The sequence below is a fragment of the Danio rerio genome, chromosome 14 (genome assembly GCF_052040795.2).
Source record: "Danio rerio strain M-AB ecotype USA chromosome 14, GRCz13ab, whole genome shotgun sequence".
NCBI lineage: Eukaryota > Metazoa > Chordata > Actinopteri > Cypriniformes > Danionidae > Danio > Danio rerio.
In genome coordinates, this window is record NC_141034.1 from 30228052 (window position 1) to 30253354 (window position 25303).

The following is a 25303-nucleotide window of genomic DNA, read 5'->3' on the forward strand; positions in this document are numbered from 1 at the left end:
CATTATAGAAAGCATAATACTTTTTGAGACTGTCTGATGAATAGAATATAGAATAATATATATATATATACATTTTTTTCAGATTTTATTCATTCATTTATTATCCTTTGGCTTAGTCTCTGATTTATCAGAGGTTGTCACAAGGAATGAACCTTCAACTATTCCAGCATGTTTTAAGCAGTGAATGCCCTTCCAGCCACAACCCAGTACTGTGAATTTTTTTAGAAATTAATTGTAAGAAAGCAAGCAAAGAAAGTATTAATTAATAAATCTGCCATCCTGCTTTAAATTCATAACAGTGTAATTAAACACACAGCTTATGCTGCCTTAGAATTTGGCCAAAATTATAGATGTTAAAAGTATGATTTTGCTGCCAACTGTTTGCAAGTCTTGGCATCAGATACGTGTCTGTGAAGCTTTACAATGTTGTCTAGGTGGGTTTCGCAACAGACCTCCTGATGTGAGTCCAGTTCGAAGAAAAACCTAATTATTGCGATCAATGCCCCCATGCTTGGACTCCTCACAGCATTAAAGGGTATCAGTTCCACCGCATCTATCCTGCCACAGATCTTGTTTCTCTTAATAATGTTAGATCGCAGCTGTCAGTGTTCATAAATGCTACAGCTGCTTAACTGACAAGTCACCTTTTCTTCCCTTTCTCTTGTCAGAGGTGGCTTTACTCAAATAGGCTCAATTTCCATTTGAAAGTAATTACTTAAAAGGTACGAAAGCTGAAAAAAACTTCTGAGTTAAGACAGTTGATTCAAATTCTACAAGTTTCCAAGGCATGAGCTGTCGCTGGCCTTAAATTAAAGCCTGATAAGACGTGAACTGATAGGAGTTTGCTGAGGTGCACCAGAATGTTAATTCTCCAGAGAGACACATAAATTAAGGCATGTAGAGCTACAGAGCGTGTGAAGAATTATGCCCTAAAGATTTCTTGAATGACCATGTTTAACAATTCCTTTTGAAGCCCATCTGCAACAATGAAATGGTCCGGCTTGCCAAGTTTCAAAACCCAGAGGTAAAGCTTTGAAAAAGGAGGGTGCACTTTTGATGTTGCGAGCCACTTAAATTGAATATTCAATTATGGTGCATAAATGAAGCATCCTCCGGGAGCGATGTCATATGATTTTGAAGCAGAGGTCGGTCTTTCAATCATGCTTGCTGCATTCTTTTTTTCAGCTTTATTTTGTGTAACACATTAAAGACGTCCTGGAGCTCAAGCTTTGGCTGTATTAGGCTGTTTAAATAAACAAACACTCAAGGAGATCTCGCTGCACCTCGGAGTCAAAGGAGGAGAGCAGTCAGCCATGAATTCATCATAACACTCATTTCAGAAATCCAGGGTGATTTATCACTGATGTGCTCAAAGGGTGGGATGAAATCCACATCGCAAGTGCTTTCATTCCCTTCCAGAATGTGCTCTTGAATATTAACGCGTCTAATGCGCAGTTAGCCGTTCATGAGAATAAACAAGCATCAAACATCTGGACGTCATACTTTTCATGAAGCTTCCTGTGATCGTTCTATCGTGATCTGAATGGTTTTATTAGCATTTTACATCAATTAAACACACACCAGTTCACTCAAAGTACGCTTTTTTGGCTGACAAAAGAAAAAAGTTAAGATGCATTTTGTTTTTTCAGATCACAAGTAGATGAAGAACTCATTCCTGTTTACATTTTGTGTGTTTAGCCGCCTCTTTTGTACATTTTCACCATTCTTAATTTGTAGTTACTTAAAGGGATAGTTCACTCAAAAATGAAAATGACTCATTTCTTATCTCTCATGTGGCTTTTTTAATGTTGGTTACTGGGATCCATTGAATTTCCAATTCATTTATTTTTTATGAACGTCAACGGCAACACAACATTTAAAAAAGTATGCTTGTGGGTGAACTATTCCTTTAACACCTGGTGTAAACAAGTATGTAAAAACATGTATTTAAAAATATATTGCACATCTGCAATATAATGCAACAAAGAATGTGTGCTTATGAGTCAAGGTGAAGTAAATATCTGACGTTTCTGGACGAGACAATGTATTGTTTAGCCAGATGAAGAAGATAAAAATTATGAATCATAAAAAAAAGAGATTGAAAATTTGATACCTCTAATGTTCCCCAGTCTGAGGCATTGGTGGCCATCACTGTGCCATCTGCTGCTGACGTCTTCAGTCGAAGAGACAGATGGAAGTTCTCTTTGGCCTCCTCCATGTGATAGAGGTATTTTAGATAACCCTTACCGTCAAATCTCACAGCCGATTCTGCAATGTAGGAAGCAAAAATAGTAAATACATCTGGCAAATGTGTCTCAGCTGTCAACTTTCTGTAGAAACTATAATAACTGGCATCATGTTAAACAGGCCTAGAGAGTTGCTTATTGTAAAGCATCTTTACATCTTTTTAAAGGAACAGTTTACCAACAGATCAAATGTTTTTTAAGGAGAATTCACGTTTTCATTAAGCAGAAAAAATAAATAAAAGCATGTTTGGTAAACTTTTATTATATTTTTAAAATGTTTTTAGTATTTAAATAAAGTCTCTTAAAAATATTTTATTATATTTTTGTTATATTAAACTTTTTAATACAAAAATTGTTTTAACCTATAAATGAGTAAAGATTCACTGAGAAATAGATACAAATATATATATATATATATATATATATATATATATATATATATATATATATATATATATATATATATATATTAGGGTTGGGCATCTAAGCTATAATGCCGATCCGATACGCATCTCGATACAAAGAATACGATCCGATATATTAGCGATACATTTGTGACATATTGCGATGCAACACGATACGATTCACACCCATATCACGATACGATGCGATATTTCAGCACTAACTAATTAGATCAAGTTTATGAGATGATGTGAAAGAGGATGCTGTGCCATTGAATGAGTTTGATTATTTATAAACCAAGCAAAACCAAGACTTTTTTTACAAACTGGCTCTTCTCTCAGAGCCAGAGTGTCAGTTTACAGTAGAGGGCCATTTTAGAACCTATAGCACATATTATTTAAGTATTTTCAAGATAAACAGAATGTATAAGTGCAATATATATTAAAAAAATATGTATATATTTGCACTCTTTCAACATAAATAAATTTAGCATTGCACAACAATTGTGATGTAACTTTTCAACTATGAAAACAAGTTTTACAAAGATATATTTTGCCACTGATTATTCAAAACTTAAGGTGGTGAACTAGCAGTGTTATGCTGCTTTGAAACATCACTGTCACTGTAAACAACAGGCTAATAAAAATATAACAAACCAGCAATCTTCTTGCTGTGAGGTGGTCAAACTATCCACTGTGCCACCGTGACACCCAATTATTTTTATCATTATTATTATTAATATTATTATTATTGTTATTAAATAAAAATTAACAGGAGGAGGTGTTTAAAACCTTCGTTCTCCGTGACACTAGGCTGAATATCTTTGCAGATGAACAATGCAATAGCATTCGTTATTGGCGTAGAGCGAGCAGAACTGTTGCGCATGGAAAAAAAACTTGCAATGCTTTTCTCACCACTTTTGGAGCTGGTTGAAGCAGTGCGAAAGCCGGGGATGCAGAAACACTGAAAGATGCTTTCACAACAACACCGTGGCGCCGCTTCAAGTGAGATATCAGATTAGTCATACTGCCCGCGTATTTTACAGATGCGCGGCACATTTTGCAAATTGCATCTGTCCTGTCATGTCGTCCATCCTTAAATCCATAATGTTGCTTGCCATACTTTAGATTTAAAACTCAGTGGGGAATAAAATGTTTGTTTTGCTTCTCGCGCTTTCTGAGGGCGCTCCACTAGCTTCATCCGCACACCTGATACACTGAGTTGTAGTGTGTGCACATCCGCAAATCCGTTGCTAAGGCTTACTTTATGTAGGTCGATTAAATTATGCGCCAAAACAGGTTGACAACACTTGTTAATAAATAAAAAATACATTCTATATTAAAAATATAAGCTGTATCTCGGAAAAATCGATGCATCTCGCAAAAACCGATGCATCTCGATTTGCTTCCAAAATTTCATTCATCCTCTGCTGCTCAACCGATGCACTCGCATCGTGCACGCGCATGACCGCGTATCGATACATATCGGTTAATCTTCCCATCCCTATATATATATATATATATATATATATATATATATATATATATATATATATATATATATATATATATATATATATATAATTAAATGTACTTAATTATACTGAGCACTGCTATAAAACTGCAGGTTAACTATGTTTAAATATAATAACCTATATTTAATTATAACTTTAACTTAATTAAATTTTAATTCTGTAATGTGCAACTTTTGTAAAGATGCTTTGAAACAATAATTATTGTAAAAGACGCTACACAAATAAACTTAAATTATTATTAGTATTGTTATTATTATTATTATTGTTGTTGTGTTTTTTGTCTTTCAAAGTGTCAGTCCCTTTTACAAATCTTCATAGGACTAAAATGTTTCTAATGTTCAACTAAAGTAAAAAAGTCTCTTAAAAAACTTTTATTATATTTTTATCATATGAAACTTTATAATACAAAAATTATTTAAGCTGTAAATAAGTTATTTTAAACCGTACTTTAATATTCATAATATTTTTGTTTATTACACACAAAAAAAATTAGAAAACTACTTTTTGCCTATTGAAAGGTAATATGGATGCCCCCAAAAAATAAAATTTCTTTTAATTTAGCTGTAATATGTTACTCTTTTCCTACAGTACAGCATTAAAGAAGATTTTTATCTTAAATCATGACTCTTTATTGATTCATAAAATGCAAGTCAATGGCTGCTGGTACTTTGAGAGTAAAAAAAAATATTACAACACTTTCACTGTTTGCTTTTTTTTTTTTTTTTTTTTTTTTTGAAGGTCGCACTCCAGAATGCTGTGGATGTGTTCCTGATAAAAGATAATACTGTTGCAAACAATGTTCAGTTTCTTGTAGACCAATCATTGTGCTTTAAAAGACCTCAATCTATCATCTGAACTCAAGGGTAACTCTGAAACTAACATTTACATCTGACATTTATAAATTTAGCAGACACTTTTATCCAAAGCAACTTACAATTGAGAAGAAAGCAATTCAAATAATTAGAGAGCAGCAGTATATAAATGCAATGACAACCCTTAATATTATTATCATTATTATATTACAAATACACTTTATTAAACATGTACACATAGACATCACCTATATGCTATAAAACTGCAAGTTACCTGTTTAAATATAATAACCTGTGATTGTAACTTTAATAAAATTTAATGCAATAATGTGCACCTTTGTAAAGCTGCTTTAAAACAATAATCATTGTAAAAAAGTGCTATACAAATAAACTTGAATTTACTTATTATCATTATTATTATTATTATTATTATTATTACAATTATTATTAATATTACCAAATAATACATTATTATGTTTTTTTTTTTCTCTCAAAGTGTCAGTCTCTCTTACAAAACTTCACAAAACCAAAGCTGTTTTTTTATGTTCAACTAAGGTAAAAAAAGAAAAAGTCCCCTAAACCTTGGTTGACCTAAAGACTGATTTATACTTCTGCATCGAGTGATCGCCATGACCCACGGTGCATGCCTTGAGCATTTCCGCTCTGCAATAACACCTCCGAAACACTAGCTGGCAGCAGGTTTTATGTTTCTCTATGTCGAGTTTCTTCACTGGTGTTTTGTTTAATCTGAACACTACCTTAACGTACAAGTAGCTTAAATGTTTATTCAGAGGTGGGAACTGGCAGACGTGCAACAACTTTAATCATAAGGTAAACACAAAACAAAAGAGCTCCTTCACGCGACACTTGCCCCTTGACGCGACACTTGAAAACCCTCGCTCCAACGGATTCAAGTGTCTGTCACCCCTGCCCACACTCAGCACAGCTACCAAACCAACCAATCACAGAGCTTGTGCTATGTGTCGTTGCGACTTTTAGTTAATTTGTTTTGAGAGGTGTGTGTCAGCGTCAGGTTTGGCGCCGGACCGTACACATACAGCCTGATGCCTCATTCAAACTAGCAGCGACTTTGTAGCTGCCTGTTGCTCTAGGTGATGACCTGCTCCACCCAGAGCGAAAAAAGTCGCTCTTTATTTGTCTTTTATACTGTCGCTTGTGTAGATGGAGGTCACTCACTCTCCTTTGAAATAAACGGTTGCTTGTCGCTTTGCCACTGCGAGTCGCTTGTAGTGTGAATGAGGCTTTGAGGGTAAGTCGATTAATAGAATGTGTTAATCTTTTATAGAGCACATTCTCTGGTCGATATATATCTTTGCTATATATTTCAGGATGTCAACATACTTAAAAGCAAACTCAGTGTAGTCAAAATAAAGATAATATAAGATAATATAGATGAAGATGATATTCAAGGTCTGTGGGTTTGCCTATATCCCGAGTGGAATGCAATTATGATACTGGTGGTCTTTGTTGCCTACCATTGCAGGTGCACATGCTTTCCCAGCTGTGCTGCGGGGTTATGAAGTTCATCCGTGCTGTGGCGTAGTTACTCATCCTCCCCTGCCTCATCACCACTGTGTTCTTACAACCTCTGGGTGGGCAACCAGCACCCACACACCCATCATGCTTTAGCCTTAAGACATTCAAACCCAGCGTATCTTCTACAGTGGACAGAACCCCAGTCAGACGTTGAACAGGCACAGACTTAACGGAACCATCCTGAGCACGCCGGACCAGCAAAACCTCAGTGTTGACAGAGTTTGGCTGCTGTTGCAAGCTGGCGATGTGCAACTCTTGTCGGGGTATGTTTAACTCCTGAGCCAGGCTGCGTTGGAGGCCTCTCCAGTGGTCAGAGACGAATTCTTCTGCAGAAATTCCAGCCAACTGCAGTGTGAAGCCCTGATCCAGGTTTTGCTGAGTGGCAGCCCAAACATGGACCTTCACTCCAGCCCAGATGCTAAATTTCCCGTCGGTCACGCTCACGTTCAAGTGATACAGGCCTGGATCCAGGTTCTTCTCCACTACAATCTTTCCATCAACTGTGTCCACAGAAAACAGGCCTTTGTCCTGGCCCTCGGAGACCAGCTTGTAGGACAGTACATCTTGGGGATCTTGGTCAGTAGCGTGCAGCTTGCTGATGACACTCTTCAAGATTGGACCACCAGCAGTGGTGATGAAAATCTCAAGCGGATTCACAGTAGGTGGATACCGGCTCTGCTCTGTGATGTTGATCTTCACCACGCAGATAGAGGACAGTGGAGGGTGGCCGCTGTCAGTGACCTGTGGAGATGATATTTATGTGAAGTGTGAAAAAAAGTATTGTGACATGTGAACAGTGCACTGACCTTTAAGGTATCTCTTTAAATTATTGAAGATGGTGGTAAAGTCACTGGTTCACAGATAGCAATCAAGTTTACAACCACTACTGTACTCGTTCTATTCTGTTTGAAGGTGTGATTCATTTAGAAATGAAAGACTGTGTCATCATTTATTCACTTTCATATTGTTCCAAACCTGTATGGCATGTGTTTGTTCTTCTGTTAAAGATTGAAGCAGATTGAAGCAGATATTTTGAAAAACGTTAATGGGAACCATAAACCTTTTAGAATGTACTGTAACTAAAACCGTTTCAAGAGTTCACACTTAGCTAATGATTGATTATAAAGCCTGTTTGGCATGCTGTCCCAGGAGAGAACTCTGAGCTCATAAGATCCTCAAGCCTAGGGCTCTCTCCTGTTAAAGGGCGAGAGGGGAGTTTGAGCTCTGGTAGATCTTGAAAACTCTCCTGCTGTAGTAGCTAATGAACAGATAGTGATTGCTCTTAAGATATAACTACTTACTGGGAGCGCATCTATGATGCCGATTTGGATTAGTCAATTGACTTAAGTTATGTGTTTTTGGTCAGTGGGAGGAAACCGGGGGCCCAGGGAAAACCCATGTGAGCATGGAAAGTAAATGTAAACTCCACACAGAAACTCCACACTAAGGTGGCAAACAAGTTTGAAATTCTGATTCCTATTTAAATTAATAGAATAGTTAAAACAGGGTTTAATATTAATATTAACAGCATAGTTGTAATAAATGTAAAATATTTAAGAGTTTGTAAAGTGAATTTTGTACATATTTTATTTATTTTTATTTTTAATACCCATAAACATTGTCAATACACTGCATTTCATTCAATTTTGCCTGCTGCCATGTGAACTTTTCATGTACAATATTAATTTTCAAACCTGAACACAGAGAAAATGTTGATTATATTATTCAGTTTGTACTTATTGGTCATATACAGCCTATTGATTCCATAGTTAAAGGGATAATTCACTTAAAACTACAAATGTAACAATTGAAGAGAATGACTGGGACACTGTATGCGATGATACATACCCGAAATGTACCTCTCTTGGGATCCATGAGCCCATGTTTTTTTTTTAATAGGATATATCTTACACCTATACAAATAAGGAAAATGTTCGCCAATGCCACAGATGTGTTTCAAATGTAAAAAAGATGAAGGTACATTCATTCATTGTTTTGGGGACTATGACATAATTTTGCTATTTTGGAAGAAAATGCATAAGGTACTGGAAAATATTCTAAAGCTAAATTTTGATATGACCTAAGCTTTGTATTTACTGAATCTTAATGTGAACAATCTGTTAGATGCATTACAGTTATTTATTGTCCTGGTATATGTAACTAAAAATGTATTAAATGTATTTTGCTACTTTGGTCTGCATCACAGACTCTATCTTTAAAAATCTGGATATAATAAATTGTTACATGCTACCATTAGACAAACTTACCAATGACAACATAGGTAAAAACATTTTTAAAAATCTGACAGATTTTGGTCAATTTGTTCTCCCCTTTGGGAATACATAAAAGAGCTCTCTTAAATGAACACAAAATTCTTGTTATTTACAATTTTGTATGTTATTACTTTGTTATTTTTCATTTTTAAGACTGTACACTCTCTAACACATTTATACATTTTGATGTTAAAATTTTTGAATGTGGACATACAATAAAAACTATAAAAACTAAAAATGCAGTGATAATTTACTCACTCTCTAATGGTTCCAAAACTATCTTTCTTCTGTTGAACACAAATGAAGTTATTTCTGAGAAATCTAAAAACCTGTAACCATTGACTAAGTGTTTTTTTCTACTGTGGAAGTCAATGTTTATTATCTTCTTTTGTGTTCAGCAGAATAAAGAAACTGATAAAGGTTTGTAACCACTTGAAGGTGAGTAACTAATAAGTACATTTTTTTTTTGGTGAACTATTCAATTTATTTCAATTCAATTCATCTTTCTTCATTTATTCTACTGCGCTTTTCCAATGTAGATAAAAGCAGTTCACATAGAAGACTATATTAAATTGAAACTGTGTCAGTCCATTTTTCAGAGTTTTAGTTTAGTTTAGTTTAGTTTAGTTTAGTTTAGTTTAGTTTAGTTTAGTTTAGTTTAGTTTAGTTTAGTTTAGTTTAGTTTAGTTCAGTGTGGTTTAATTTTCACTGCTGAAAGTCCCAACACTGAAGAGCAAATCCATTGATGTGTTTTAACTGTCCAGAATAGTTAACAGAGAATCCTTAAATGCTCAAGATGAATATAGAAAGGCTTTTAAACAAGGCAGATGCACCACATGCATATTGGATAACATTGTTAAGCAGAATGTTTGATTCATATATTTTGTAATGCTATTTTAAATGAATCAATTTTTTGACATCTGGGGATTAGGAAAACAGTGATTGCAAAATTTCCATTTAAACATTAATTATAATAATCATGTTGCACATCCCTGGTATGTTTTTGATGTTTTTGAAAGCAGCCGTCATTATTCACATTCATTATTTACTTAAATTTAACAAACTGGCCAGCAGAATGCAGTGTGGTTTGAGGATTTGTCCTTTGTGAGCTTCGCTTTTTAAATAACTAAGCCATAAACAAGAGACAATAAAAATCTTATTCCATAAAACCATTCCATAAAAAAATGAATGCTAATATGACTGAACATTTAGAACATAATGATGAGTAATTGATGACAGTCTTTTATTGTGGGTCAACTATGCCTAAGCATGTGCTGTAAACATGCTGTACTTGTAGCTGAAGTTAATAGAAGGAATATTTCACCTGGATTTTTAGCAGATGCTGCGGCTTGCCTCTCCTCCTCAGCTGGGAGGATACGGACAGCAGTCCTCCTTGGTCAATGTGAAAACTCCTGTCCTCGTTTCCAGAGACAATATGGAAGGAGAAGGGAGGGCCGTTCTGAGGCGTATCTCTGTCTGTTACCAGCAGCTGCAAAATCCCACTGCCCACAGCCTCCCCTTCCTGCATCCAGAACAACACCATTAATCAGTCGCACGTTTAGAAAAAACCATCTGACTTTTAGAAAAGTTGTACAGTAGCTGTCCTTTCTTCAAACAAGATAAACAAATAACATAAATCTCTTTGTTGCTTTTGATCGGGACCATTCTTGCCTCTAAAATGTGTCAGAGGCAAATCATCAGAAGTGTTGGAAAAGAATAACCATGATCAATCTGTCCTGATGTTTATCTGTTTCTTGCTGTTTTGAAAATCAATAGCGTATTTCTGTCACGGGACTCGTTTTCAATGCCAGATTCCTCTGTGCAAACAAGCAAGCGAAAAAAAAGCAAATGCAGGCTTGAAGAAACAGCCCCAATTCTGTCGAAATGAAAACACTGAAAGAACAGATGGTGATTTTTATCACTCTGTCTGCATTTGTCAACAAAGTGCTACGGATTTGGACGACATGTGCTCGTCGTCTCCCTTCAGGCTGGCACAACTGGAACAGGTAATTGAAATGGAGTGCTCGGCTGGCAGAGATGAGTCTAATTGTTACTGACCACCTACATGGTGCCAAATCGCCGCTGCACTCTAAAGACATAGACACCTTGGGTGGAAATAAATGAGGTGTGAAAAATATTTCCAAGTCAGCAGAGTTGGGCCTATAATTAGAAGCAATAGATCCGGCTGACTCCAAAGGGGTAAAAAGATGGTTCAAACAGTGACGCATAAAATGGCTAGATTATACATGGCTGATAGGCTCTTTAGCCTGAACTCTTGACTTTTTGTGTGCCTGTGTGGAGCTGCAGGCAGAAATGTGATGACGACTGTGTATTCATAAAATATATATTAAGGCATCTGAGCTCAATCCTATTCTTGATTCTCTGCATGCTTTCACATTTTAAACCAACTTATGTTTAACAAGCTGACACAAGTTCTTGTAGATGTGTTAAATGTGTTGACACTGAAGGCGGTGAGAAAGTCAAAGGTCGCTGTGGCTGCCCTGGCGACAACACTGTCTGTCTTCAGCTTCGGCGGCGAGAGCATCAAAATTAGCTACAATGAATAAATGTTGTGAACTTTTTATCAAATTCATTTAACAATGGAAGATCAAGTTGCATGTGGTGTGGTTTTACCACTTAATTATCTAATGTGTCCATATGTCTGAAATATTCCTAAGCAGCAACACTATTTTGTATTGTTGCATGAGATTCCTGCTTAAAAAAAAAAAAAAAAAAATATATATATATATATATATATATATATATATATATATATATATAAAATATATATATAACATTAATTCACATTAGTAACTCCCCAGTAACTTTTTAAATGTATGTTTCTATAAGAAAACATTGCAAACAATTGGAAATCTGGCAACCGCAATAATTAGACCCTTGGAAACAACTGTGGTTGGAACCAGTGTTCACAGTGGTGGACTTCTACATTCTGATTGCTTGCCGCTAAACCGCATCATAGCTCATTACCATAAAGTTGACTTGATTTCAACTCTTCTCGACACCCACAACGGCGAAGATGCACCACGCTGCTCCTTGCCTTTATTTTGAAAAATGACTGTATTCTCTTTGTTACATCTCGGTCACTTGAGCGCCCAAATTTAACCTACAAGCAGCAAAATGAGCAAGAAACAGATGTCTTTGGAAAGTTTCTTTGCTAAAAGGAAAACCCCAGTAAAAGACCTACGAACTGCCAAAGAATGGATCCGCAGCGCATTTGTCAACAAATTAGGTGAATCCACCATGTCTGTGCAAGAAGATCAACTGATGGAGATCCCAAATGCAGGCACCTTTTAGGGGACATTTGCATATCGTGTCTTTTCAAGAGTTTGCACAAGTTGGTTGTTTCCAATCGAGGTGCATGGCTTGCATGCACAAGTAACGTGACGCACTTGTGCCTTCCAGACTAGATGCATTAAGTTAAATAAATCCCGCAAGTGCACTGCATGTATATAAAACATGTTATTCCTTGTTTTGAACTGGAGAAATCATCATCTGCTCTGAGAGGATGGTCTCTGGTCTCTCAGATTCACAAAATAGTCCATTCTTTTCAGTTAATGTATAAACATTAGTTTAAAAATGCCTCTGATTGATTCATGAATTTGTCTGATACAATTGCATCAGTTCTTGAGGCAGCAACCCACTGAATTACATAGTGTGGTCAGAGTAAGTCTTCAGTTAGCATTTCACTAATTTAAAAAATCTGTCAGATTGAATCTCTATTTGAAGATTCAATGACTTATCTGGTCCAAGTGTATCTTTAGTTAACAACCAACTGATTGAATTTATCTTGTCAGATATAATTATAACCCAAACAGTTGACTTTACTAAAATTTGTGGAAACTTGTTGCCTTAGAACACTTACGTTTTTACACAAGGTGAATAACTCAAGTTGAATTAACATAGAACTCCTCATTGCACAACATCAAAAAATGGAGTTTATAAACAACAGCTAATGATTTACATATATTCACTTTACTAAGTATTTAAAACATGCATTATAGCTATAATTTTATTGTTTCATATAACACAAACATTTCAACAATTAAACAATTATAAATGTTTGTTAGAATTTTCCTAACACATCTAGCTATGCTCTTTCATGTTAACATAAATAAATATAATAATAATGGATTCTCTTTTTGTTTTCGTTTGTCATTGGGTTTGATGATTTGAATCATATTTCGCGCTAACGATTCAGTGCACTGGAAGAACTTTGCGACTGGTACAGCACTTAAAATGGATGGCGATCTCATCCGTGCACTGACCTCTGAACAAGGGAGCTGATTGATATCTACCATTTGAGTGGATTAAGGCAATGGACTTCCACGCAATTGTATACACTGTAAAACCCAACAGTCAACTTTATCAAATGAAATAAGAGTAGTTAACTCAAAATTGACTGAGAGTAATTCTACTAATTTAAAAAGAGCTTTGAACTCAGTATTAAAGGTAATGAGTTAATTAAATACCTCATTACCTCAGCTTAAATAGAGTAAGTTCACAGTACCCATATAGATTTGTTTTTTGACTCAAATGGTTTGTTGCAATCGGTTTTCTCAAATGGTTTGAGTTGCCTTAACTTATTGGGTTTTACAGTGCTCAGTTGGTTTGAGTTATCTTCATTTATTAGGTTTCACTGTGCTCAAATTGCTTTGTTTACTCAAATGGATTAAGTTCACAGTACTCATTAGGATCGTTTTTGAACTTAAGTGTTTTTTTTGCAATCGATTTCCTCAAATGGGTTGAGTTACCTAAACTTTTGGTTTTTACAGTGTAGTAAAGTCAACTAATTGGGTTAAGAGTGCAAAGCTACATTAAACTTAAATTGTCTTAACAAACACAGGATGTTAACAGGACATCAGACCGACTTTTTACCCCAATGTTGTTGGGGCATTGCATTTTGTCTGGAAATGAAAATTGTGAAGACGTTAAAACCCAAGGTCAGACTGCCGTCAATGTCCAACATCAAACCTAAAATCAATCAAATATCAACATCTAATGATTTTACAGCTTGGCGTTATGTAGAGGTTACCACTATAAAGTCTATCAGATGTTATGTTTTGGTTGTCATACCTGATAAATAAATGTCTTTGAGTATTTGACATCAATATGACGTTGGTTTAAGATGTTGGATTTTGGAAACTTTCCAACACAACTTAAAATCAAACAAATATCAACGTCATTTGACATCGTAATTTGACATCAAAATTTGCCCTTGGATGCTGGCTAGACATTGAATTTTGGTCATCTGATGTCACGACCTAAATGTAACTTAATATTGATGTCTTATGACATTATATGCCTACTGGGGTTGATCTCACTCCTGGAAAAAAACATATATATTATTTTTTTATAATTTTTTTTACAAACTTTGTAAAACTGTTTTTTTATAAACAGTTTACTTTTATTTCTGGGTTTGGTTTACACATAAGTGGTTATTTCAAAAAGCAGAGTTTGTCCGTTATCAGTAAATTTGATGAACATGTAAACAAGCCCATTGTGTGGTTGAAAAGTGGTGTCTGATGTAGAGAAAAAAGCAATGGTCTATTTAAAAAAAAGTTTTCATTTTTACACTGAAATAAGCTCTGAGATCCTGTTATATCTGAAGGTTTATTTCTAAAGCTAATGTGAATTTGTTCTAGATCATTAGGCATGATATTACACTGCGTTGTCTGAAACACTTTCAAAGTAAGTGACAAACTGGTCTAGAAGCAAAAAAGTTCTTGGACAAAGTCTGTGTTTTTTTTACCTGGACAATGAGGCTGTGATTAATCTTGGAAAACATGGGTGGGTTGTCGTTGACGTCAGATACAGTCACGGTCACCTGGACGGCGGAGGATAAAGGAGGATCGCCTTCATCAGCAGCTTGCACAGTTAATGAGTAGTGCGTTATCTGAAAGGCGAGAGCAGTGTCAGAGGGATTATAAAGATATGAACATGATGGCACGGATGTTCAATATCTGTAGTCAAATATGCACAGGAGAGATTAAAATGTTCGCCTGTGATCAGAGGATTCAACTAAAAATCCCAGATAAAACAAGTGGATACGTGTTCTGGGAGGTGATTTGGGAAGGAAACTGAAGCTCACCTCTTCTCGGTCCAGCATGGAGCGCAGTGTTATAAAGCCTGTGCGAGGGTCGATGCTGAACTGCTGCTTTGGATCACCGCTCACAATAGAGTAGATGATGAAGTTATTTGGAGGCCCATCAAGGTCGATGGCTCTTACCTGAGACAGATGAGCAGTGAATGAAAGGAAGATGAGCACACCTGAGTGGTATTAAGCAAAGCTTTAAAGCTCTAGATTATTGCAGATTCTTCTAATCCAGCGATCTGCACCAGACACGGCTAATGCCACGACGATTAACTGAGCAGACAGTGAGTGCTCATATACCATTACTATTAGCTGATTGCTCCGTTCAAAATGTTTTTCTGATTGCTTAACTGACTGATGCGGTAAATCATTCACTCAACAGCTGCCACAATAGCTTGTCTCGATCCCATCGCCATATTGACAACAGTTGGCTTTACTTTGCTTCATAGAAAGCATTGTGGAGAAATTCTGAGACACGTTACAGTCATATCAAGTCAAAGACAATACGAAAAATAAAACAGTAAAAATAAATACTAGGCTATAGAAGTATATTAGATATTATAGATAGAGTCATTCATTCATTTTCTTTTTGACTTAGTCCCTTTATTAATTAGGGGTCACCACAGCGGAATAAACCGAAAACTTTTCTAGCATATGTTTTACGCAGCGGATGCCCTTCAGGCTGCAAACCATCACTGGGAAACATCCACACACTCTCATTCACACACATACACTACAGTACAACCAATTTAGCTTATTCAGGGCTCAAAAATAAGGACGGCCCAGGGCCAGCATGACAGACACTTGGGACAGTAGACCGGATCATTACTGGCCCGATTGGGACAGTGCTGCCTTGTCACTAACATTTAATTTTTCTGTGACTATTTATCAGTTGCGTGCATTTTAAGTTTGTGCTTTTAAGTCTTTAAACACTACCTTCTCTCTTATGTGATAAACACCTTATTGCTTTCTGGTTTCTCTTTTCTGATTGAGAATTACATTTTTTAACGTAACCTGGTAACAACCAGTACAGCGATTCTAAGGCTCAGAAATTCTAAGGCTAAAAGAAAATATCTGTTTCTAACGTCTTGGAAGAGACATTTACGTGTGAACAATGCATCAAAAAAAATGTGATGTTTTTTACAGTTTAACTTCAGCTTGACAATTCCACCACCCGTTGTTAAATAATTTCAAATGGCAATAAAATACCGCCACATTTTCCATACTGCTCTTTTTGTTTGATTTTTATTTTAAGTATTGAAATCCTAGATTCACAGACTTTAATTTTGACTCATTATTTAAAATATGTGGCTAAAAAATAGCTATTAACTTCCCTTTCTTTTTTGGTGGGGCCATTGAAAATTTTGGCAGGGCAAGTAAAAATATGAACCACTGGCACGATCGGACGAGTAGAAAAAATCCTTAGCGTTGAACCTTGTTATTCAATTCACCTATAGTGCATGTCTTTAAAGCACCCGAAGGAAACCCATGCGAACACAGGGGGAACATGCACTCCCTGTGAACTCCACACAAAAATGCCAACTGACCCAGCCGAGGCTTAAACCAGCCATTCTTGCTCTAAGGCAACAGCACTACCCACTGCGCCACCTCACCACCATTATAGATAGATATATTTAGCTATTAAAACATTATGTTTTCTTGCAAGTGTTCAACATTAGTTGATGATTGATAATAGAGCGTATTTGTCATGCTGTCCTGGGAGAGAGCCCTGAGATCCTCAAAAGATCCTCAAGCCTGGGGCTCCCTCCCGTTTGAAGGGTGAGACTGGAGTTTGAGCTCGGGTGGATGTCCCCTTTCATAAGTGACAAATTATACATCATTGTCGAAAAATACTGCTGGCTAGAGCTTGTCTATAGTGCCAATTTGGTTTGTTCAATTCCCCTATGTTGCATGTCTTTAGACTTTGGGAGGAAACCGGGGAACCTAAGAGAAACCCACAGGGAGAACATGTAAACTTCGCACGGAAACTTCAGCTGGCCAGGTAAGCACTTAAACCAGTGACGTTCTTGCTGTGGGGCAACAGTGCTATCCACTGGGCCACCATGCCACCCTGTCAAGAAAGGAAGGAAGAGTAGGAGCGAAAGGTGGGATTCTTCAAACGAAGATACTGAGGTAAGAAATTATAGTTATTTATGGTGAGTTAGGAATTGACTGATTGGTGGATTGTGTATTAGCTAATGCTTGCTGAACCAGCCGTGTTCAGTCATAAGCAAGTGATCCTCTCAAAATTAGTTTATAAATAAACCACACTTTGTGAACAGAAGAACCGAAAAGAAAATGAATGAATGCATAAAAAGCAATACATTGGCAACTAATTACTATATAAGTAACCAATTAACTATCTAAGTTCTAAAGTGACTAAAACAGAAAGTATGAATACAAAACAAAATGACAAAAATCACAAACTTTAATTTTAAATTCTAACTAATTCTAACTGATTCGGCTCCCGATTACATTTGTGATTTGATATCGATTTCTTCTGCCTCTCACCTCGGGTCCCTTCAGCCTCGTTGTAAACTCAGCACCATGGGAGGAAAAATGTCTAAATACACTATTATATAACACTTAAGGTCTTCAGCATTTTTGCTTCTCATGTAAATTTATCTTGGCATATTTTGGCTACATCTAAAGGGTTTTTGAACAACTTTTTTCCACAGTAATTTAACAAAATTTAATTTAACCATTAAACAGGTATGCTCAGAAGTCACTCTGAAATTAGTTTCATGAGTTGCGTTCATGCACACACACTGCCTCCAAAGCCTGATTGAACAGCATGGCAACAAGTCATCTGACAAAGTTTTTGAACACAGCCTAGCAGTGCATCTTCCAGAAAAACACAGTCAGCCTAATTCTGAAGCGCTTTATCGCTGTATGATTTAGTGACAGGTAAGGGGAAGTGTGATACCTGCAGAGCCATTTCTCCAGGTGAAATGTCCTCTGGTATCACTGTGCTGTAGCTGCTGCGGTTGAAGACAGGAGGGTTGTCGTTGACGTCTGTGATATTGATGATAACCATGGCGATGTCACTGAGCAGTGGTTTGCCCCTTGCCCCTTCCACTGACAGGTAATACTCGCGACAGCGCTCAAAATCCAGCGCAGCCTTCACCGACAGCAAACCTGTGACACACAGCAACAGAAATCACATCAAGTCCTGTCTAGCATTCAGAGTCATTTGCAGAAAACATCCAAAATACATATCTCGATTAGTTTTCCAATGTACACTGACCAGTCAGTAATTAAAAAATAAAAACTGGCATCATTTTAGCAAAATATATCCAAAAAAAAAAGTCCAAATACTGCTGGATATTGCTTAATAAAAGTGTGAACAATACTGGCAAATTAAATCTAATTTCCCCAGTGACAGCAAGGCATTACCAGCTGGTCTGGAAGTTTATTGGAGCACAATTCTTGTTTCTAGTGTGAGGTGTAATAATGAAAGATCTGTTCACTGTTTGAGCTCATCTGCATTTAGATTTCTGTCCAAACTAATGCTGCTGTACTGTGTGTAGCTAACACATGTGTAGTGCAGAATAGTGCTGACTGAAAATCAGATTCAGGGAAGCACTATTTAATACTGTCAGATACTGCTTCATTGCTGAATCAGCTGACCACACAGTAAACTTGTGTTCAAACGTGACTAATAACTCTTATGCAGGCCTACTGGCCAGTGGAGTCGGACTGAATGCTGATATCTTTTCTGCAATGTTGCTTTTTCTGTTTTTGCAAAGTGGTTGAGTCCTACAAGAGGCTGATTCATCTAAAGTGTACGGAAAACCGATGGGATTTGCTCTGCGCACTATGGGTAGATGCTGCTATTTTAGACCTGACTCTTGAAAACAAAATGTACTACGGGCAGGGGTGGACAGTCACACAAAATATTTTTATTTTGTTAAGCACATTTTGTCTAGTATCTGCACTTTATCAGAGTATTTATATTTTAAAAAGTTTTCTTTTACTTTATTGTATATTGAACTTTTGTTCCACTGCATGTCATATAAACATGTCATTCATTGTTTTGAACTGGAGAAATCTCCTGTTCATTCTTGTCAGTTCATGTAAAAATAGGTTCACAAACGATTCATTCATGAATTGGGAAGTTCTTTAGTCAGCAGCTCACTGATTCAAATGATCCAGTAAGAGCCAAATAACAATTTGCTGATCCAAATGGATCCAGTCAAAGCATGTCTCCAGTTAACTATTTAGTGATTCAAGTGATCCTGTCAGACTGAACCTCAAGTTAACGATTCAATAATGCAAATGATCTGGTCAGAGCGAGTCTCCAATTAATAATCAGTGACTCAAATTATTTTGTTAGACTGAATCCCCAGTTAACGATTCAATGATGCAAATGATCTGGTCAGAGCAAGTCTCCAGTTGACAATTGACAGATTCAAATGATTCAATGATACAAATGATTCACTAAGATTCAGATAACAACTTACTGATTCAAATTATCCTGTCAGGTTGAATATCCAGTTAAGGATTCAATGATGCAAATGATCTAGTCAGAGCAACTGTCCATTTAACAATTCACTGATTCAACCCTGTCAGATTAAATCTTTAGTTAACAATTCAATAATACAAATGATACAGTCAGATCCAGCTAACAGGTCACTGATTTAATTGATGCTGACAAATTGAATCTCCAAATAATGATCTGGTCAGAACAAGTCTCCAGTTAACAATTCAGTGATTCTAATTATTTTGTTAGACTGAATCCCCAGTTAACGATTCAATAATGCAAATGATCTGGTCAGAGCGACTCTCCACTTAACAATTCACTGATTTAAATCATTCTGTCAGATTGAATATTTAGTTAATAATTCAATAATATAAATGATACAGTCAGATCTAGTTCACAATTAACTAATTTAAATGATCATACTAGTTTGAATCTCCAGTTAACGATTCAATGATACAAATGATCTGGTCAGAGCGAATCTTCAGGTAACAATTGACAGATTCAAATGATTCAATGATACAAACAATACAGTCAGATCTAGTTAATGAATTACAGATTTAAATTATCCCAACGATTCAAGGATGTAAATGATCTGGTCAAAGCAACTATCCATTTAACATTTCACTGATTCAAATAATTCAATGATATAAATGATGCAGTGAGATCCAGTTAAATTTCTGATTTAAATGATCCTGTCAGATTGAATCTTAACAATTCAATAATGCAAATGTCAGAGCGAATCTCCAGGTAACAATTGTCAGATTTAAATGATTTATTGATACAAATGATACAGTCAGATCCAGCTAACAAGTTACTGATTTAAATAATCATGCTAGATTGAATCTCCAATTAAAGACTTAATGATACAAACAATAGAATCAGGCTGAATCTCCAGTTAACAACTCACTGATTCAACTGATCTGGTCAGAGCAAATCTCCAGTTGATTAACTACAGAAAAAATGTAAATAATATATTTATATTTTTTGCACATGCATCTTTCAACTAATGTATCATATATTACAAATAAAACTAATGTTTGCATGACATTCTTCTCGAAATATGTTGCCACAAGAGATTTCTTTATTATTGAATGTAAACATTTACACAGATTTAGTTTATACTCAATTTTACTGTATATACAAGGCAGTAAGGTATATTTTATTATATTTATTTGTTTGCACACTTCAATGATCATTCATAGTCAGCAGAAGTGTACAAGTGTTGGTATTTAAATTTCTTTCTTTTCAAAATAAATGCGCATGCATCATTTAGTACTTTAAATGTGCATAAAAATCAACAAACTGTGTGCTTCAACAACTGTAAGATGAAAATGACCACTTTTACTAGGGTAACATAACAAAGTCAACTGTACTTTTACACACCAAGTACATGTGAATCATCCCACTGACTGAGTCCTATACTTCTCTTACAAACATGCACGTCTGCTCACATTCTCAGAAGGCGCAGAACAACAAAAACATTGCAATTTTTGCTTAGCTCAAAATTCCAGTTTTCAACAAGTGCAAAATTGCTCCCCGTAATGTCTCTTTTTATTGATTTTAAAGATCAGAGGCTATGTTGTGTCACTTAATGGCTTTCCTAGAGATCCACCGGCGTATTATTACTAACAGCACCGTGTTTGTCCTTGGCACATGTTCTGTCAATATAGGTGTGTTTGTGCTCTTACTTGAACACAGAGCTTGTGTTCAATACGAGAGCGGACAGCCGCAGTAAGCACTTGAATGTGCATCAGTGTTCCCTGCATTTCACCATGAACTGTGCATTTGTAGATCATTTGATTGTAAAACAGAGAGCGGTGTGTGCTGAAGAAATGGCTGGGTATTCATAAAAATAACAATCCATTTGGACTGCAGTAAGCTTCAGTGTGAGATGTGCCTTGTTTTCATTTTTTGAATTTACTTTGAACGACAGAAATAACTTCAGAACAGAGATCACAGCAAACAGATCTTGTCGTTGTGATGCTGAACTGAGAGTAATAAGATGTAAAACTGTGACATCTACTGGAAGATCCAAAAACTGGAAAAATATTAGGGTTTGGATGATTCATGCGTTTCTGAAATGACAAAACAAGATGTCTAAAACGGTTATGTTATATTCATAATAGCTCATCTTGTAGTCGAATGTTGATGTCGCACATATGAATATTTTATTGACAATGATCTAGGATTACTTCCCTTCGGCTCATAATGACAAATCACCTGTCAAGAAGCTTTGCCTATTTTCATAATTGCCATGAGAATGCATGGCTCACTTGAATGATGAGCAACACCCATATACACAAAAACTGCATCTTATTGAACTTTACTTTGTTGCTTTTACTTTTACACAATTTGCACCTAGATGTACAGTTCTTACCTAAGACAAACAAGGAAACTACAGGGTTTATTGTAACTATCATAAAAGTTATCATTATATTAGTTATCATAACTATTATAATATAGTTATCGTAAACTTATCGTAACTATTATAATATAGAGTACACTCTCAGAAATAAGGGTACAGGAGCTGTCACTGAGGCAGTACTTTTTCAGAAGGTACATATTTGTACCTAAAGGGTCTCTAATGGTACCTCAAAGATAATTTTTAGGTACATTTGGGTATTAATGTGCACCTTTAGGTACCACTGTGGACTCTTTGGGTACAAATATCTATCTTTTGAAAAGGTACTGCCCCAGTGAAAGCTCCTGTACCTTTATTTCTGAGAGTGTACCTATGCATTGAATTGGGCTGTAAAATATAGCGTTACCTGTACTTTTACCCCTCACAGCCTTTTTGTCATTCACAGAATTAAACATGCCATCCACCACGACAAAGGTTTATATGGTGGGAGAAAATAATGAAGTTAATTAGCCTACAGTAACCTGCAAAATGAGTCACTTGTGAAAAATTAACCTTTCAATTTTAATGAACATGTGCAAACATGCAGTTCATCCATCAAGTTAAGGTACTGTATGCATATTTTCAGTCTATTTGAATATTTCTGAGGTCACTTTTTTACTTTTAGATAATCTGACAGTATTTACTAACTGGTAGACCACTGTTCATGAGCTTGTATTTTCTGACATTTCATTAAACTCTCCTTGATTTAAGCGTTCTTTTGAAATGTCAAGAGTTTATTTTGCTGTTAATTAAATCACGTTTTTTTTTTCACCAAAGTAGATTGTCTAATATGCTGTTTTTATTATTTTTGTAAAACATAGCTGCATCATGAAAATCATATTACTCATGAATCCATCAGTGTTTCTGATTCTCATTGCATTTAATTAGGAACAACAGCCAACAGTGAATTACATTTATTTTTTTTTAATCCTAAAATGATTCAGTCTGACCTTGCATGAAAAGGAAAAAAGGCAATGTAATAAAGTGCAAGCCGATTAATGCCTGATTGATGAGTTTCACTTTGACAAGCAAAAAATAAAATCATAATATTAATAAGGCCATTATAGTACCGCATCTATTTTATGACAAAGAATATTCCAGCAATTGCATTTCATTGCACTTGAGTTTTATATTTTGTATATAATATGATATGATATGATATGATATGATATGATATTATATTATATTATATTATATTATATTATATTATATTATATTATATTATATTATATTATATTACTACTGAAATACAGGGTATTTATATAATATGTGTTCAAGCATGCAAACTTCAACTAAAGAGAAAGAAATTGTTCTGAAACAACAGTGGAGAACTTGCAGTAAATAATTTTTGTCACACTTATACCACATTTTGTCTAGATAGCACATCTTGAAATAAATCATTTTAGGCAAATGATTAAAAAGTAAAAAAAATAATATAATAATAATAATATAATAATCATTTATAAGCATTATTGTCTATCAACGTGTTTGAAACGAAACACACAGTGCACTTGTTGAATGAAATAACCTCTAAATAGCCAGTTGCTTTCTGCAGAGAGCCAGACAGTAGTGCATTGTTTGACAACTAATAAAAAGTTTGGCTCAATCCTGCACAAAAGTCCTGCAGCATGAAGGCTCTGAGGATTCGCGATAAGACGACAAGAGTGAGAAAGAAAGAGAGAGAGAGAGAGAGAGAGAGAGAGAGAGAGAGAGGGGTAAAAGGCAGGAACAGATGGGAATAAACAAGCTGACAAGTGCCTGTGTGGATTCAAAACATGTCAGCGCAGGTTCTTCAGTTCAACATTTACTCAGGCTGAAGAAGATTCCAGGATCCCACAACAGGAATAAGTCATGGAGGATCAATAGCAGTGGGCAAATATAAATGTTTATGAAGATAAAACTTAAGCTTTTTTTTACACATCTTGTGTAATCTTTAGTGACACTGACTTTAAAGTTTTACCTAAGACAATGTATATGAACCTTTTTTTTTTACCCTTTAACTGTCACTCGACTGTTTGAGTTCATACTTCAAAATGATATATGGCATATTTTTGTGATATATAGTTTGTCAAGTTGAAATCAGGCTTAGACAAAAATATACTAAAAAATAAAGTTAGATGTTAAAATGGTATAATAATTTTACACATTTTTAAAAAGAAAAAAAAGTGTTTTTAAAAAGTGTTATTGAAGTATCACAGAGTAACTATTTTTTATTAACAGTTTGTTTTATGATGTATTATGTAATATGATTTATTGTTTACGTTTATGTATTTGTTCACGTACCTGTATATAATCATTCTTTAAAAAAAAAGTTGCATTTATTATAGTTTTTCTTTAAGTTTTATTTTTAGAGATGGGAAGTAACGAAGTACAAATACTGTTACTGTACTTTAGTAGATTTTTCTGGTATCAGTACTTCACTCCACTATTTATTTTTCTGAAAACTTTTTACTTTTACTCCTTACATTTTTACACAAATATCTGTACTTTCTAATTCATATTTTTTTTAATTGGGGTCGTTACTTTCATTTTAATGTGTTTTAAGGCACAATCTATTTCATTTCTTGTCAATTTGAGCGTCTTTTTGATGCAGTCAATCTACTTTCGTCATTGACTGCATCAAAAAGATGCTCAAATTGACAAAAAATATAATAGATTGTGTGTGCTGCAGTGCGTGGCTTATGAAGATTACAATAAGAAAGGCAAGGATGAATATGCAGATGAGACAGAGGGAGTTATTAGACAGAGGAAGAATTTAACATGACTGATGCTCCCCTGTTTACACGCTAATAAGACACATTTTGCTAATAAGACACATTTTGCTCGTTCGGATCACAGGTAAACAAAAGAGACACATTCCAGTTCAAAAATATGCCATACAAATGCTTAAAAATGCCTTTTGTCCACTTCCGATCACACTGCAAGAGATTTCTCTGGTTTTACGAAAAATTATTTGTATTGATTTTTTTAATTGATTATGATTTTACATATAGGCATGATAAGCTTCAATTAATGTTTTAACAAAATTTTACAACAACAAAAGTAACTATACAGGAGACTTCATGAATAATTATATAATGCAAAAGATCCTGAATTTGTCACGTGAATTAAAGTTCATGCACATGTTTTGTAGGTTGTAGTCATGCAGCTTTGATGTATGTAGCATGTACAGTATGTAGCTTTGAGCATAGAAAAAAATGTATTAACAGAATTAATGTTTATCCATTTAATAAATTATCTAAAATACCCTGGAAAAAACACTAAAATAATGGGTTATGTATGAGAGCTGCTTATGCAAGAAAAATAGTTTGCAGTCAAATACAATAAGTATTTATTTTAGCAAAAGAAAATAAATTTTTAATAAATTTAATAAAATATTCAAATGTAAAATTGTTAAAAATTGTAATATTTTGGACAGTATTTGTATTGAGTGTAAAATGTAAGACATTATTTATTAAGAAATAGAGGCCTACAGAATAATTG

At 35.2% G+C, this 25303-nt stretch overlaps 1 protein-coding gene across 1 annotated transcript in view; it reads right to left on the reverse strand.

The window, feature by feature from the left end:
• The window catches only part of fat2 (FAT atypical cadherin 2), a 73905-nt gene that overhangs the window by 17589 nt on the left and 31013 nt on the right, over positions 1-25303 (reverse strand). Inside the window, exons 15-20 of the mRNA XM_087281517.1 lie at positions 17863-18074; positions 14934-15071; positions 14595-14738; positions 10149-10346; positions 6491-7292; positions 2114-2268 (exon numbers count right to left, since the gene is read on the reverse strand). Coding sequence (XP_087137643.1) covers positions 2114-2268; positions 6491-7292; positions 10149-10346; positions 14595-14738; positions 14934-15071; positions 17863-18074 — 1649 coding nt within the window. The remainder of the gene's footprint in view (positions 1-2113; positions 2269-6490; positions 7293-10148; positions 10347-14594; positions 14739-14933; positions 15072-17862; positions 18075-25303) is intronic.